We start from the raw sequence: 16,075 nt of genomic DNA, 5'->3' as shown, positions 1-16,075 counted from the left end.
TTTCCCCACCCATTGCCACCATCTTGGCTCTGGCTCTCATCATCTGCTCCTATCACTGCAATAGCCACCTACTGTTGCCATTGCCTCTGGTTGTCCCATTTAATCCCATTCCCTATGTAGCAGTAGAGTGTGCTTTTAAAACATTTCAAACATGTTCACACAATGGGCTCCTGGGAGTCATGGTTCTCTTTGAATAGCACTATAAAACACTATACGTATGAGTTAGAAATCATTTTACTAGCAGAACACACTATTATCTACAGAACTCAATGGACTCATGTATTTAAATGAATTTTAAATTTCTGAATTTTTCTATTACTTTTTTTTTTGAGACAGAGTCTCACTCTTTTGCTTAGGCTGGAGTGCAGTGGCACAATCTTGGCTCACTGCAACCTCCACCACCTGGGTTCAAGTGATCCTCCCACTTCAGCCTCCAGAGTAGCTGGGAGTACTAGCTCATGTCACCATGCCTGGCTAATTTTTGTATTTTCTGTAGAGACGAGGTTTCATCATGTTGCCCAGGCTGGTCTCGAACTCCTGAGCTCAAGAAATCCACCTGCTTCAGCCTCCTAAAGTGCCAGGATTAAAGGTATGAGCCACTGGACCCAGCCTATTACTTTTAACTTACATCCTTTCCATTGTCTTATTGATTGCTGGCACTTGCTAGCAGACACCAAATGTTTAAAGTTTAAAGAAATTTTATAGACAAAAAACCAACAATTGAGAAAATAACCTTATTTTTTCTTCAAATTGAGAAAACTGTGACTGCTTGATTCTGAGGGGCCACACCAATTCTCCCTGGGATCAGAAATCAATAATTACTCTTTTAAAATGTAGATTTGATGTACCTTGGAGGATGGCATGAAAAAGAAAATAAAATATAAAATAAAATAAAATGTAGATTTGATTATGTTATTCACCAGTTGAAAAACTTTCAATGTCTCTCTATTGCCTAAAGCCTAGGGGTCAGTGACATGGCTCAAACCATCCCTCATAATCTAGCCCTAACCTGCCCTTCTAGGTTCTAGCATGTCTCTCACCCAGCCACCCCGACCCCAGCCACAGCAGACCACATCCCTGAAGAGGAGGGCATGCCACTCCTTGGGCCCCTGTGCCTGCCATTCCATAAGTCTGGAATCCCCTTTCCCCTTCAAGGCCAGACAAGAAGGCAAATAAATGGAAGGGACCTGGAGAGAGGAGACAGGCAGAGAGCAGGATGCAAACCAGTCCTGCCTGGGGCATTACCTGCTCCCTGGAACAGCTGAGCGCTGGGGTCCCTGGCTGTTGATGCTGCCTCTGGCCCCAGCCTGCTTCCGCTGCTGCCTCCCTGGCTGCTACTTCCACAGGTCCTCTTCTTCACACAACAAACTCACTTTTGTTTCCAGTTAAGCACCAGGGGAGGTGTGGGGAGAGAAGAAGGGGGGTTTGGGGAGAGAAAAAGAGAGAGAGAAAAGGAATGTGTGAAGGACTGGGGAGGTGGAGAGAGAGGCTATATGTAGAGAGAATATAGATGTGGTAAGTGTTAAGTGTGAGAAAGATTATGCAAAACTGTTTGAGAGAGAAAAGCCACACTGAGTTAATTAAAGATCTGAGAGAGAGAGAGAGACAGAGAGAGAGACAGAGAAGTGAGTGAGAGAGAAGTGAGCAAGAGAGAGAGAGAAGTGAGAAAGTGAGAGAGAAATCTCAGGTGCACTGGAGAAAGAAAGGCTCAGTGGCTGCAGCAGAACCTCAAGCAGGAAGTCGGGCCTCCACAGCAGCAGGGGTGGTGGCAGCTGAGGACCTGTGAGAGGACTGGCAAAACTGTCCCTTTACCCGCTTCCCCATGAGTGCTTCCCATGTGCCTGGGGTCTCTAGGAGAGCCCAGGCTCCTCTCTGCAGGCCCCTTTATAAAGGCAGGGGTAGGATTTGCTGTGAGATTCCCCGGGGCCTCCTTAGGAGCCTTGGTGGCAGATGAGCTGGCTAGAGAGAAACCTAGCAGGGCCCTTCCTCTCCACCGCACAGCCCCAAGGGTGGAGTGGGGTTGCTGGAGGGGAGTGTTTGCTGTGGGGTCTCACACTGACCAAGCAGTGCTTCGATAATGTGCTATGTAGCTGGTTTCTTTCCTCCCCAACTTTAAATCCAAACTCCTGATACTCTTCCTGTTCCTCCACCTCTCAGGCAAAGTGCCAAGTGTCACCACTCGGCGGTGTTTTCTGAGAGCCCACGGACAGTGGAAGCTGGTCACTTCAGAGTGTGAGGTAAACTCCACTGGGGAATTATTTTGCTCTCTGAGAAACTCCTAATCTCCTGGGTTTGGTTTAACAAGTGCTTACTGAGTACTTAGAATGTGCCAAGGTTGATTAGAGGTCACTGAGTGGTGGCTGCTCCAGGGAGTTACAAACCCTGAATTCACTAAGTCTTAGAGCTGGGAGGGAGCTTAGTGATGGTCAAGTCCAAACCCTTCATTTCACGGATGAGAAAACCAAGACCCAGTTTACCCCATAGGCCCCCTAGGCCCCAACACAGGTTAGCAGAGCCTGGGGGAGAGCAGACATCTGACATCCTCCCCCTACACAGCCCCATTGAGGCTGGCTCCACTGGTGACATTTTCAGACCTGAGGCTCGAGGATCAAGTATGCCCATTTTATTTTTTTATTTTTAGAGACAGGGTCTCGCTATGTTTTGCAAGGCTGGTTTCGAACTCCTGTGGTCAGACAATACTCCCGCCTCAGCATCCCATAGTGTTGGGATTACAGGTGTGAGCCATCACACCTGGCCATAAGTATGCCCATTTTAAAGCTGAGAAAACAGAAGCAGAGGACACCAGGCCCTGCCTGAGGGTCCCAGGCTCTGCAGCTTCCACTGCACTGTGGCTGAGGTTGACCCAGCTCCTTCTGAGTGGCCACAGCAGGCCACACCAAGTCAGGCCCTGTGGGTGGCCTCAATATCCAAAAAAAGATGGCCAAGGATCCCAAAAAGATCCTCTTTATTCATGTGGTATTTTAAGAGCCCAGACCTGGGCTCAACTCCGGACTCTGCTATTACTAGCAGTAGGATACTGGCAAGGCATCAAGTTCCCACTGAGCCTTAGTTTCCGCATCTATGAAGTGGTAATAATTACGCCCCCCTCACTGGACTGTGGCGAGGATTCAGTGAGATAATACATGTAATGTGACTGGCTGGCACAGCACTCGTGTACACCAGTCGCTCAATAGGTGATATTGCTATTATTGTTGACGCCAGCAGGTGAGATGCTTCCTCTGTTACTACCAGTCACCAGCCTGTTCCCTCTAAACATTCCAAGGGCCCAATCCTTCTCAGCTTCTAGACTCCATGCTCCTCCCATGCTACCTCTGGCCCTCCATCCCAGGCCCCTACGCTATCTCTGCCCCTCCCTTCTGCCCACAGAAGGTTTAGCTCACCACATGCTGGGCCACTGGGTCAGGGTTTCTCTAATGCCCTGCGGATCCCACATGTGTGCAGCACGTCAGAAGTTAATCCACATAATGAGAAATGCCACAGGTAATAGCCCCTCTGTTCTATAGCTAACAGCAAGAGTCACAAAGTGCCAGCCCAACTACAGGAATGAATTCTAACAGCAGTTGCTGGGAGAAACATAACCTCCGTGGGGACTGCTTCAGGAGGCACACTAAAGCCACACAAAGAATCATGCTTTTACTGGGTGGGGACTGACTTAGCACAAAATGATCTAGTGGCCTGCAAACTAGCAAGCAGTATGGACTTCAACTCTTAGTAAAGATCTGGGAGCCATTATGGCCATCTGGAAGTCAACATCAGGACACGATCCTGGGGTCCTCAGCTCTAGGCAAGTCTTTTCAGATATTCTCTCTCTCATCGGCTCCCTGATGGGTGGCTACACGGTCAGCTTTGTAAGGTCAGGGCCTATCTTGTTCACATCGCACTGTTGGCCCCTGACATGGGTTCACACAGCATGTGTACTCAATGCATATTTGCTGGGTGAATGGATTTGACTGCCTGACACTCGGGAGTGTATTTGCTGAGGCTGGCCTCAGCAAGAGAGGAGCCAAGAACAAGGAAATGGAGCTGAGGGTGAAGCAGAGGGGGCAGGGATTGGGGGATTCGGGTGACTCCAGGCCACTGACTACTGGGGAGTGGGAGAGAGAACCCAAAGGAGCCAAAACCATTCTTGCCAACTGTGTGAAGTAGGTCTTGGAGGCCCTGAGTCCTAGTTTCATGGGCAATAACGCTCTTTTTCTAGAAGGCTGTATACAAACTCCAAGTGTGCCCTCTGAGAGAGGAAGAAGAGAGAATCTGCTGACTTGCTGTGTTCACGGGAATCCTTCCTGGGGTGGGTGGCTTTGGGATGTCTGCCCAGCCCATGTCCCCCCACCACCCATAAGGATGACCCTGGGCAGCAGTGTTTGTGTGACATGTGACCCATGCTCCTGGCCACAATGAATTGGAGCAGGAATGGTTCATTGGACACCCATCTCAAGCCTGTGAATTTTGAATTGGGTCTCTGAGTTAGCTGGGCCTTTCCTAATGGTTTCTGGGAGACAGAGCTGGTAAATGGAAGAGGCAGAAAGGGCTGGGCTGCAAAGAAAGGAAGCAGCCTAGAGGCGAAGCTGTGGGAAAGGGCTGTGTACACCCAGAGAGGGGGCTGAGAAGGCATTGCGCTCACCCACTTGAGCCCGGCTCTTCGTTTTGCTTTGGGACTGTGAGAAACTTCTTTGCTCTTGTAATATAAACAATCTCTCCCCACACCCCTTATCTCTCTCCTTCCCCAAGCCAGTTCAAATAGGTTTCTGGCATTGTGATAAAATTACCTTCTTAATCATGAGTCCCCTTTGTATGAAATTCTAGAGTGTGGAGATTTTTTTCTGAGTACCTTCTTGAAAACCATAAGTGTAAAGGTTATAAAAGAAGTTGAGTCACTGTCATAAGAATAGTTAGATTAAGCCTAGTCATGTGAAAAGTAAAAGAGCGGGGAGTAAAAAAGGGCAGGGCAGGCCTAAAGAAAGAAAGAGAGGTAAAGGAAACACTCTGTGACCTTGGATAAGGGAGGAAGCTCAGCTGGGTCAGAGGGGCTGGCAGAGCCTGGCATGTGCATGGCCAACCCCCCAAAAGTGCTTGTGGATGGAGCCAAGGCTGGAGAAGGTCTAAGTATGTTGGGGGTCAGGGGAGACTCAGTCAAGGCTAGCTGAGAAATTCAGGTAAGAGATCCCTCCGTCTTTCCCATCTGAGTCCCCTACACTACTCTGGACCTACCAGGCCTGAGAAGGGCAACAACCTCAGTGTGAAATCAGAAAGGCCCCGAGCATTTATAAGACCCAACAGCAAAAAGAGAACAACGACATCCATCTCATTGGCGCACAAGGGAAGGAGAGTCAGATGTTTCTGGAAAGCCAAAAGGATAAAAGGCAATTATTACTCATGATTTAAGATTTACAAATGTCACCAAGAGTCTTCAATTTGCATGTTGTCCTTATTGTTCTGTTTTGGTAGATATAAATGCAGTATAATGAAGAAGCTGTCATTTAAAACCAAACTAAACAGTTGCTCTGCTTTTTCCTTCCAAGCCAAGAGGGGTATGGAGCCTAATTATATCAGTAGGAAGTTGAATCTTGATCCCACTTCTTTCATCTGACAGAGGCCAGTGGGGAGGGAGAAAGGAGAGAAGAAAATTTAAAGGCCTCTCAGTTTTTTGGACTTTTTTTTCTGTTTTGAGACACAGTCTCGCTCTGTCACCCAGTCTGGGGTGCAGTGACGCAATCTCAGCTCACTACAACCCCCGCCTCCAGTGTTCAAGCGATTCTTGTGCCTCAGCTTCCTGAGTACCTGGGATTACAGGCATCTGCCACCACGCCCAGCTAATTTTTATATTTTTAGTAGAAACTGTGTTCGCCATGTTGGCCAGACTGGTCTCAAACTCCTGGCCTCAAGTGATCCGCCTGCCTCAGCCTCCTGAAGTGCTGGGATTACAGGTGTGAGCCACCATGCCTGGCCCTCTTTCAGTTCTTTTATGCTGCATAAGGGCTAGACTGAGAGATGTCTTTGTGTTTAGTTGTGTTTAGTTCAACACATTATGTGTTTAGTCTTTGTGTTTAGTTCAACACATTATGTGTTTAGTCTTTGTGTTTAGTTCAACACATTATGAGTCCAGTTGGGTGAAAATGGGCTCTGAGCTAAGGTGGGAGAGACCGAGGTAAATCATATGACAGGTAAAGTGAGTGGAGTGAGTGCGTGTGTGTTGGAGAGGGGGCGCTGAGGAGAGGGGGCTCAGAAACTGAGAAGCAAGGAGATATGAGGAGACTCAGGAGGGCAGTGATGGGGGGGTGGGAGTTGCCAAAAATATGGTAGGAAGGTGAAACTACAGAGGAAGGTGGCCAAGGGGAAATCTTCAGTGGCCACAGGATTTTTAAGAACAGGGATATCTAATATCTCATTTTAAAAATTGAGTATCTCGGCCAGGTGCAGTGGCTCATGCCTATAATTCCAGCACTTTGGGAGGCCGAAGTGGGTGGATCATTTGAGGTCAGGAGTTCAAGACCAGCCTGGCCAACATGGTGAAACCCCACCTCTAATAAAAATACAAAAATTAGCCGGGCGTGGTGGCGGTTGCCTGTAGTCTCGGCTACTCGGGAGGTAGAGGCAAGAGAATTGCTTGAATCTGGGAGGCAGAGGTTGCACTGAGCAGAGATCATACCACTGCACTCCAGCCTGGGCAATAGAGGGAGACTCCTTCTCAAAAACAAAAAACAAAAAAACAAAAGAAAAACTTGAGTATCTCTGCAAAGTAAACCCCCTCCATGGTTCTGAACCTTCAACAAAGCCTGCTGCTCACCTATATGCCTTAAATGACCAATTTTGAGGAAATCACAGCAGGGCAGAACTCCATACCTGGGCTTTCCTGGAGGTGAAAGCAGAGAACAGATGCCAAAGGTGAAGCACAGTGAGACTGAGTCCACCAAGCAGGGACTTGGAGCCAGGGCAACACTGAGACTAGAAGCCTTTGGAAATTCACAGACATTTAAGCAAAGGTGTGGGCCAACTCTAGAATGTGGCGAGGAGGCTGGAGTCTATTTTAGTTAACCATATGGAATAAGGTTATAAAAACTTTATATTAGGATTTTCATTGGTTCACTTGCAAATTCAGGCTCTCAACCCATTTCCCCTTAAGGTCTTAAGGTCACTAACTCAAGATTCTCTCCTGGTAGGGTTTTTTGCTTGAATTTTGTTTTTGTTTTTGTTTTTTAGGAGAACAGCCCTCTTGGCTAGGGAGGGAATGCTGTATATGTAGAAAATTCGGGGAGATCTTGGTTTTAAGGTGTTAAAGGGCAAGAAGAGAGTGGTATAGAAACAGACTTCCTTGAGGTAATTTTAATTTGCCTTCCTTCCCCAGCCCCAGGGTTGGGGGGAGCATAAAAAGTCTAGAATGATCTTTATCCTTTCTCCTTTTTCTTCCTCCTTTTCTCTTTTCTCACTTCTCCCCTCTTCACCACTCCCTTCAAGATCCAAATTAAATAGACAAAGGTGAGGAAGCCACCCCCATTTTAAAGTTTCAAACCTTAAAAGAAAGCCAATTGTCAGCCAGGCACTGTGGCTCACGTCTGTAATCCTAGCACTTTGGGAGGCTGAGGCAGGTGGATCACTTGAGTCACTTGAGGTCAGGAGTTTGAAACAAGCCTGGCCAACATGGTGAAACCCGTCTCTACCAAAAATACAGAAAAAAAAAAAAAAATAGCTAGGTGTGGTGGCACATGCCTGTAATCCCAGCTACTCGGGAGGCTGTGGCAGGAGAATTGCTTGAACCCAGAGCAGAGGTTGTAGTGAGCCGAGATTGTGCCACTGCACTCCAGCTTGGGTGACGGAGCAAGACTCTGTCTCAAAAAAAAAAAAAAAAAAAAGAAAGCCAATTGTCTTTGCTCCTATGTTTGAAACGTGGCCTGCCTCAGGGACTCCTTAGTGCAGGAGATGTTTTAGAGACATTTTCTATCCTAACCCTTGCTCCTTCTTTATCAGAAAAGAAAGACAACATGAAACATGTCTTTGGTCCTAAGGCTTTGGAAACTTGTGAGGTTCCAGTGTCTTAATAGAAAGCCTTTCTCTCCTTTACTTCTCATCTTAGGGTAATTTTGATCTTTTGGTGACCCTAGCGTTGCTCAATACCTGGCAAATAGATGAAGGCTTGAATACTTTTCACACTCCTTCCATCAGAAGGATCTCATCAGCTTCTCAGTACCAATGAGGGCAGCCAAATCAAACAAATGCCCACTTGTAGAGGAAAAAGATTTGGGCGTGGTGCTCTTAAATTGGGTTAATGTGTATAAAGTGAACCAACTATATGTTAAGTGCCTACCATGCACCATGCATCATGTGAGGTATCTAATATCTATTTATCTCTCATTTAACAACTCATAGCAATTTGGCATGAACAACCATGCAGTTTGCTTAGGACCGACCTGGTTTTAGCACTGAAAGTCCTCCCTCCCTCATCCTGGGACAAGTCTCAGTCCTGGGCAGACTGAGACAACTGGTCACCCTGCAACAATCTTTCACTCTCCAGATGAGAATACTGAGACTCCAGGGTCTACACACCCCGGTTGGGCTTGACTGACCTTGTTTCTCTTAAATCTTGGCTCCAGTTCTTATTAGCAGCCTAGAAAAGTGGAAGTGCAACCACATTTCTAAAGCTGCTTCTAATCCTCTTTCTCCTAATGGCCTCTCAAGGGGTTTTCACGGCCAGAAAACACATTTTTTCCCCCCAGGGTAGAAACCCTGGCTCCTACTGACTTTCACCACAGCTTGATGATTCTATTAATCATATGAGTTCTGCTTCAGTCAAAATTGATTGGCTACTAAGTATTGACTTCCTAAATTATTAATATATTCACATTGGGGGAAGGTGTGGTAAGGAGGGAGAGAGAAAATAAATAAACCAACTGCTATGGCCTATTATTTCCTACCTATCTATTCCTTTCAACATGAGGCAGTTTGGCTACTTGAAAGGACATCATTATCAGCCTGGGTCCAATATGATGACTGACAAATGACATCTTATAAAGGAAAGCAATGTAGTGAAAGGGCAAGCACAGTCTTTGGAGTCAATAGATCTGTTTTTATTTCCCACGTTCACTGATTAATATCTGCATTATGCTACATCTCTTTGAATCTTAGTTTCCCAATCTGAAGATGGGGATAATAATATCTCCCTTTTACTGTTGGTGTGAGGATTAATTGAGAAGATGTAATTCCAGATTTCAAACTATATTACAAAGCTATAGTAATCTAAACGGTATGGTACTGGCATAAACACAGGCACATGGACCAAGGGAATATAATAGAAAGCACAGAAACATGCACACATACATGGTCAACTAGTATCTGACAAGGGTGGTAAGAATACACAAAGTGAAAAGATTAGTCTCTTCAATAAATGGTGTTGAGAAGACTGGATATCCACATGCAGAAGAATAAAATTCGACCCCATCTAATACCACTGACAAAAAATTAACTTGAAATGGATTAAAGGCTTAAATGTAAGACCCCAAAACATAAAAGTGCTAAAGGAAAACAGGAGAAAAGTTATTTTACATTGGTCTTGGCAGTGATTTCTTTTGGATATGGCACCAAAAGCACAGGTAACAAAAGCAAAAATAAACTAGTGCAACAATATCATATGAAAAGGCTTCTGCATGGCAAAGGAAACAATCGACAAAATGAAAAGGCAACCCATAGAACAGGAGATACGATTTGCAAGCCATATATCTGATAAGGGCTTAATACCCAAAATATATAAGGAACTCATACAACTCAATAGCAAAAAGAAAAAAATCCTATTTTTAAATAGGCAAAGGAAGCCAGGTACAGTGGCATGTGCCTGTTGTCCCAGTGCCTCAGGAGGCTGAGGCAAGAGGATAGCTTGATCCCAGGAGTTCAAGTCCAGCCTGGGCAACACAGTGAGACCCTTAAAAAAAGGCCAAGGATCTGAATAGATGTTTTTCTAAAGAAGACATATGATATGGTTTGGCTGTGTCGCCACCCAAATCTCATCTTGAATTGTAGCTCCCATAATCCCCATGTGTCATGGGAGGGACCTGGTGGGAGGTAATTTAATCATGAGGGTGGGTTTTTCCCATGTTCTCATGATAGTGAATAAATCTCGCCAGGCACAGTGGCTTACGCCTATAATCCCAGCACTTTGGGAGGCCGAGGAAGGCAGATCACCTGAGATTGGGAGTTCAAGACCAGCCTGACCAGCATGGAGAAACCCCATCTCTACTAAAAACACAAAAATTAGCTGGGCATGGTGGCGCATGCATGTAATCCCAGATACCTGGGAGGCTGAGGCAGGAGAATTGCTTGAACCCGGGAGGCGGAGGTTGCAGTGAGCTGAGATTGCGCCATTGCACTCCATCCTGAGCAATAAGAGCGAAACTCCATCTCAATAAATAAATAAATTTCATGAGACCTGATGGTTTTATAAAGAGCAATTCCCCTGCACATTCTCTCTTGCGTGCCACCATGTAAGACATGCCTTTGCTCCTCCTTCACCTTCTGCCATGATTGTGAGCCTTCCCCAACCATGTGGAACTGTGAGTCCATTAAGCCTCTTTTTCTTTATAAATTATCCAGTCTTGGTTATGTCTTTGTTAGCAGCATGAGAACGGACTAATACAACATAGAAATGGCCAATAGGTACATGAAAAAGTGCTTACCATCACTAATCATCAGGGAAATGCAAATTAAAACCAAAACCATAGTGAGATGTCATCTCATACCTGTTAGAATGGCTACAAAAAGCAAAAGATAACTAGTATGGGCAAGAATGTGGAGAAAAGGGAACACTTGTGCACTGTTGGTGGCAATGTAAATTGGTACAGCCATTATGGAAAATAACATGGAAGTTCCTCAAAACATAAAAAGTAGAACTAGTATATGATCCAACAACCCCATCTCTGGGTATACATCCAAAGGAAGCCAAATCAGTATCTTGAAAAGATATCCACGTGCCCATGTTCACTGCAGCATTATTCACAATAGCCAAAACAGAAACAACCTGCATGTCCACTGACACATGAAGGGATAAAGAAAATGTGGCATATATAAATATATACAATGGAATATTATTCATCCATAAAAAAAGAAGGAAATTCTGCCATTTGTTTCAATATGGAAGAACGTGGAGGGCATGATGCTACGTGAAATAAGCCAGAACTATTGCATGTTCTATTTATATGTGGAATCTGAAAAAGCTGAACTCATAGAAACAGAGGGCAGAACAGTGTTTACCAGGGGTTGGATGTGGAAGATGGGGAGATGTTGGTCAAAGATGAAAGTTTTCCAGGGATCTAATGTACTGCATGGTGACTATAGTTAATATCGTATTGCATACTTGAAATTTGCTTAGAGAGATCTTAAGTGTTCTTACCATACACACGCGAAAAGGTAACTATGACTGGTGATGAAGGTGTTAACCAATTTGATTGTGGTAATCATCTCACAATGTGTATGTATATCAAATCATGTTTTATACCTTAAACATACATAATTTTGTCAATTATACTTCAGTAAAGCTAGAAAAGAGAAATGTATGAATTTCCTTTTCCTTAATTCTCCCAGCTGCCTTTTCTAGCTAATTTTTACCTATAATTTAAGACTCATGACAGGTGTCACCTGCTCCAGGAAGCCTGTGCTGCCCCCTCTGCCACCACTCACCACCTAGGCCTATGTGCTCCTGTTTCTCCTCCTATAGTTTCCTGTGCAGACCTCCATCAACGCACCTCCCACCAATTTATGCTTATCTGTGGGTCTGTCATCTCCAGGTGCAAGATATTTTCTCCAAGGGGCTCTGACATGATCCAGAGGGCAACTTTGAAGCAAGGGGCTGCTTTCCATGTAGGGCATGGAGCCAGTACAAGAAGGACAAGGATGCCTGGGCTGGCCTCTTTTCTACCCCTGACCTGCTGTGGGAATGAGGACCAGCAGTTACTTGGGCCTCAACTAGAGTTAAAGCAGGGACTTCACAGGGTTCTGTAAGTCAAATGTGGTTCAAGGAAGCATCAAATTTCTTCAGGTAGTGTATCTTTTAACCAGGTACACTGGAACTTAATAGAAAAGTACAGACACCCAAGACCCATTCACACCTAACATGTCAGGCAGCTGGATTGTGTATTTCAAAACTGTCCTGGAGGTTAGGAACCTTGCAGTATATATTAAAGGCACCCTCATGGGTCTCTGTGGAAGGAATAAAAGTCAGCTATCTGGCCTTTGTTTCAACTTTATAGTTATGATTATTAATATTATATATTTAGTTAAAAATGATATTGAACTATCATTCTCAGGGGGCTTTCACAGGTACCAAGCCCCTTCACATATACTGTCTTATTGGATCTTTACCATTATTCTGTAAGGCAGGAACTGAAGAGGTCTCTGCTCAATCCTCCATCTGCATAGTGTGCCTGACCCTCAGGCCCAGACACATCTAGCCACCCTGCCTGGCCCAGGCCCCTCATACTCTGCAGGATGCCCCTGTCCTCTGAAGTGGGAGTTCCTGCTGGGCTATGCAGCCAGACCAGCTGGGCCCCCTGCCTAGGTGTCTGGATGGATTTACAGAACAGACAGGACACTCAGAGAGGAAAAACATATGTGGTGAGGTGTCCTACAGCAAAGAGAAGTGGGAGATTCAGACAATTATCCAGATGAGGCAGGTAAAATGATTCTGGCGCTGTTTTATTTTCACTTCCGCAGGGCAGTGGCACTATCCCTGAGATGTGGCAAGAGCAAGATTTATATCTGTATCACACATATAATGCCCATTTTGCTTAGAAGTGAAAGACTGAGGGTTGAGACTTCCACTCCATGAAGAACAGCAGAAACCAACTCAATGCCCATGGGCTGCAGAAAAATCACTGTGGTTGGTGACTTTGTTACCAGGCTTTGTGGCTTCCTTAAACCAGAGTGTCTGGAACTGGGGTCTCGAATGTATTCTCAGGGGTAGAAAGGTTTTACTTGAACTTTTAAATTTTGCTTCCATTTTGATAATCTTAAAAATATTCCTTTTATTAGATGCAATAGCAAAACTTGGGTTATAATTCATAATTGGAAGATATTTTTACGGAATAAAACCCTAATTAGTTAGATTATTTCTCAAATTGGAACATGTGGCTTCCTGGGGCCCTATAAATATACAAATGCATTTTCGTGGGTCCACAAGACTTTATTTTCCCTTTAAAAGGGGTCTTTACTTTACTCCAGCTTATGAGACATGGCCTAAAATTCCCTGTCCTCCTAGGCTCTCCCATTCTCCCTTTCCTACTCCACAGCCCTGTCGGGAACAAGCCAGTAACACACACACACAGTATAGGAAGAGCACACGGTGAAGGAAATGCACCAATATATTTGGTACAAATATGCCAAAAGGGCTGGACATGGTGGTTCATGCCTGTAATCCCAGCACTTTGGGAGGCTGAAACAGGTAGATCACTTGAGGTCAGGAGTTCGAGACCAGCCTGCCCAACATGGTGAAACCCTGTCTCTACTAAAAACACAAAAATTAGCTGGGCGTGGTGGTACGTGCCTGTAATCCCAGCTACTCGCGAGGCTGAGGCACGAGAATCACTTGAACCTGGGAGGCAGAGGTTGCAGTGAGCCGAGATCGCGCCACTTAACTCCAGCCTGGGCAACAGAATGAGACTGCGTCTCAAAAATATATATATGCCAAAGGGTTCTACATTCTTTTTCCTTTGGTTTGCATTTAAAATCAGTGTCCACTTAACTGAACAAGACACCACCAAAGCAATGTCAAATCCACCATCTGTAACTACTTCTGTGATGTTCTATGTCACCTCTTCTAAACTCTTTGAGCAGAGGGCACCAAATCTAAACTGCTTTCTTCTTCTCTGGCTCAGGAGGGACCCAGCAGACTCCACCTTCCAAGGACGACCTCAATCCTGAATGTAGGAGAGGTGGTGGGGTGACAGGGGAACATCTCAGAGACCATGTCAGCATGTGTGAAGCATCCAGAACCAACACGGGGGCAAGAGGTCTTCCCAGCAGGCTTGCTTTCCTCTTGGTCTCTGATGTTCCCACTCCTGAGCAGGACTGTGTGTGTGTGTGTGTGTGTGTGCATGTGCAAGTGTTTTGTGTGTGTATGTGTGTGGTGTGTGTCTATGTATGCATGTGCATGTGTTGTGTGTGTGTGTGTGTGTTGTATTTTAACTACAGCCCATCTCTTACACTGGACTCCTCCAAAGGATTTACCATTACCCCATCTCCTACAAAGGCACATTTACTCTGTAAAAGCCACAGGCCCTGGTCAACCTAATGCCAGTGATGGGGGTTGTAGAGGGCTCTGCGGGGTTGGGGGTAGCTCCCATGGCCTGTGAGAGCAGGTGCATCAGGTCTCCTGCCAGGATACTAAGATGCAGTCACTGCCTCTGACACTCCTTGGAAGGTATAGATGGTATAATAAACCAACTTTTCCACGCTCAAGACAGTGAGCTATATATAGCAGAAACCAAATTAATACTGTTTATTAGGCAGGTTTGGGATATGTTGAGAGTGAAATCACATCCCCAGAAACATCAGTAAAGTCTAGAAAATAAAATGTCACATTTGTGCTCTAAGGATTCCAGTCCTTTTTACTCCTCTTAAGATTGATCATTTTCTTTCCATAGGAAAGAGCAAAAGACTGATTTTTATTTAGCCCAGAACTAGTTTCTGAAGGAGCAGAGGAAGGCCTGTGGGCTTTGTTGTCCTGGAAGAAAGCTTTCTAGGTGTCTTGCAAGCTACAGTGCAGGGTGACTACACAATTCTGTACCAGGCCTTTCAGCTCCAGTGAGGAGAGAGGGTGGAGCTAATGTAACAAGAACTTCAATTTACTGAGCACAATCCCTCATACAAAACAAGCATGTCCATTATTGGTTCTTAGGGCAACGACCGTATGGTCCTTGGAATTTGGAAATGAGGGAAATAATTCTGAGAATTAAACCATGAAATTAACATAGAATGGATCAGAGTAGAGGTCTCAAAGTCCCCAGAGAAAGACAGAGGGCTTCAGTCTGACCAAAAGTGTCAATGAGCAGGAAGGTTGGCCAACAATGGAAGCAGAGCAGAGGGGGCCAGAGAGGCTAGGCTGAGCCATGTGGAGTGTTACCCACATTCTCCAGAAAATCCCCCCTGCCCTGCTGGGTCCCATCTGGACACACCAGCAGGATGGCTCCCCAGAATGTACCCCTCAAGGAACTCACGAGTCCTGCTGATAAGATCCATGCTGCTGTCCTGGCTGCTTGCCCCACTCCCGGGGCCAGTCAGTTCCTGCTGTGGCTGGTCTGGCCGCAGGCCCCAGTGGACTTTTTGCAGGCCTGAAAGATGTCCCTTCTGGTCAGTTTTTCTTTGAGGGTAACTGGGTACTGGAAGCCCAATGTGGATAGGAGGGCATTCTGTGAACACGGCACAAAAGACAGGGGAGGCAGGGTTACTGAAAATTGGCATTTTTCCATAATATCCATCAGTTACAAAGAGATTGGGTTGCAGAAGCAAAATGGAAGACATAGAGTGCCAGGATGGTGTCATTGCCCTGAGGCTTGGGTTTGACAGAGTTCCATTAATGAACCAAATCAACAGTTGCTGGAGGGAATACCCTCAGTGCTATAATTAGAATTCTGTTAGAATCAGCAGAAATCCCATTCCCCCGTTCTTGCTTGTCCGGAACAGTGATTACTGGATATGGCTTATGACACGTGGTTAAGGGGAAAGTCCCTCAGTGGGTTACTGATGTAGTTCAAAATGCCAAGTGCCCTCTTTGATTGTTATGGGAAAGTCATATGCATTTCTACTGAGAGCCATTTTTACTAACAATCAAGGACTACATAGTCTACTTATCAGAAAAGTGAGTTATTGAGGGTTTCACAAAGCTGGCTTTGTAAACTAAAATTTCTAAGAACTAAAGTTACCAAGAGCCCTAATTCAGAATCCCACTAATAAGCCTGATTACTATTGAAACCCAGGGTAATGGGCAAAGCACACAGAGGCAGCTGGAATTCCCTCACCTCTCAGATAGGACATTGCCATCAGTTTAACATCAGTGTTGCCTTAAGTCAACGATTTTTAA

General features: G+C 45.4%; 1 protein-coding gene across 3 annotated transcripts in view; it reads right to left on the bottom strand.

Annotated features, from left to right (window-relative positions):
• SLC4A5 (solute carrier family 4 member 5) overlaps positions 1–16,075 on the bottom strand; it is a 126,921-nt gene that overhangs the window by 72,938 nt on the left and 37,908 nt on the right. For all 3 annotated transcript variants that reach the window (XM_054476232.2, XM_054476233.2, XM_054476234.2), the window contains one exon: positions 15,213–15,404. In XM_054476232.2, the coding sequence (XP_054332207.1) occupies positions 15,213–15,404 (192 nt within the window). The remainder of the gene's footprint in view (positions 1–15,212; positions 15,405–16,075) is intronic.

The sequence above is a fragment of the Pongo pygmaeus genome, chromosome 12 (genome assembly GCF_028885625.2).
Source record: "Pongo pygmaeus isolate AG05252 chromosome 12, NHGRI_mPonPyg2-v2.0_pri, whole genome shotgun sequence".
NCBI lineage: Eukaryota > Metazoa > Chordata > Mammalia > Primates > Hominidae > Pongo > Pongo pygmaeus.
The sequence above is the reverse complement of the archived record's forward strand: the minus strand, read 5'-3'. Positions and strand labels throughout refer to the sequence as shown.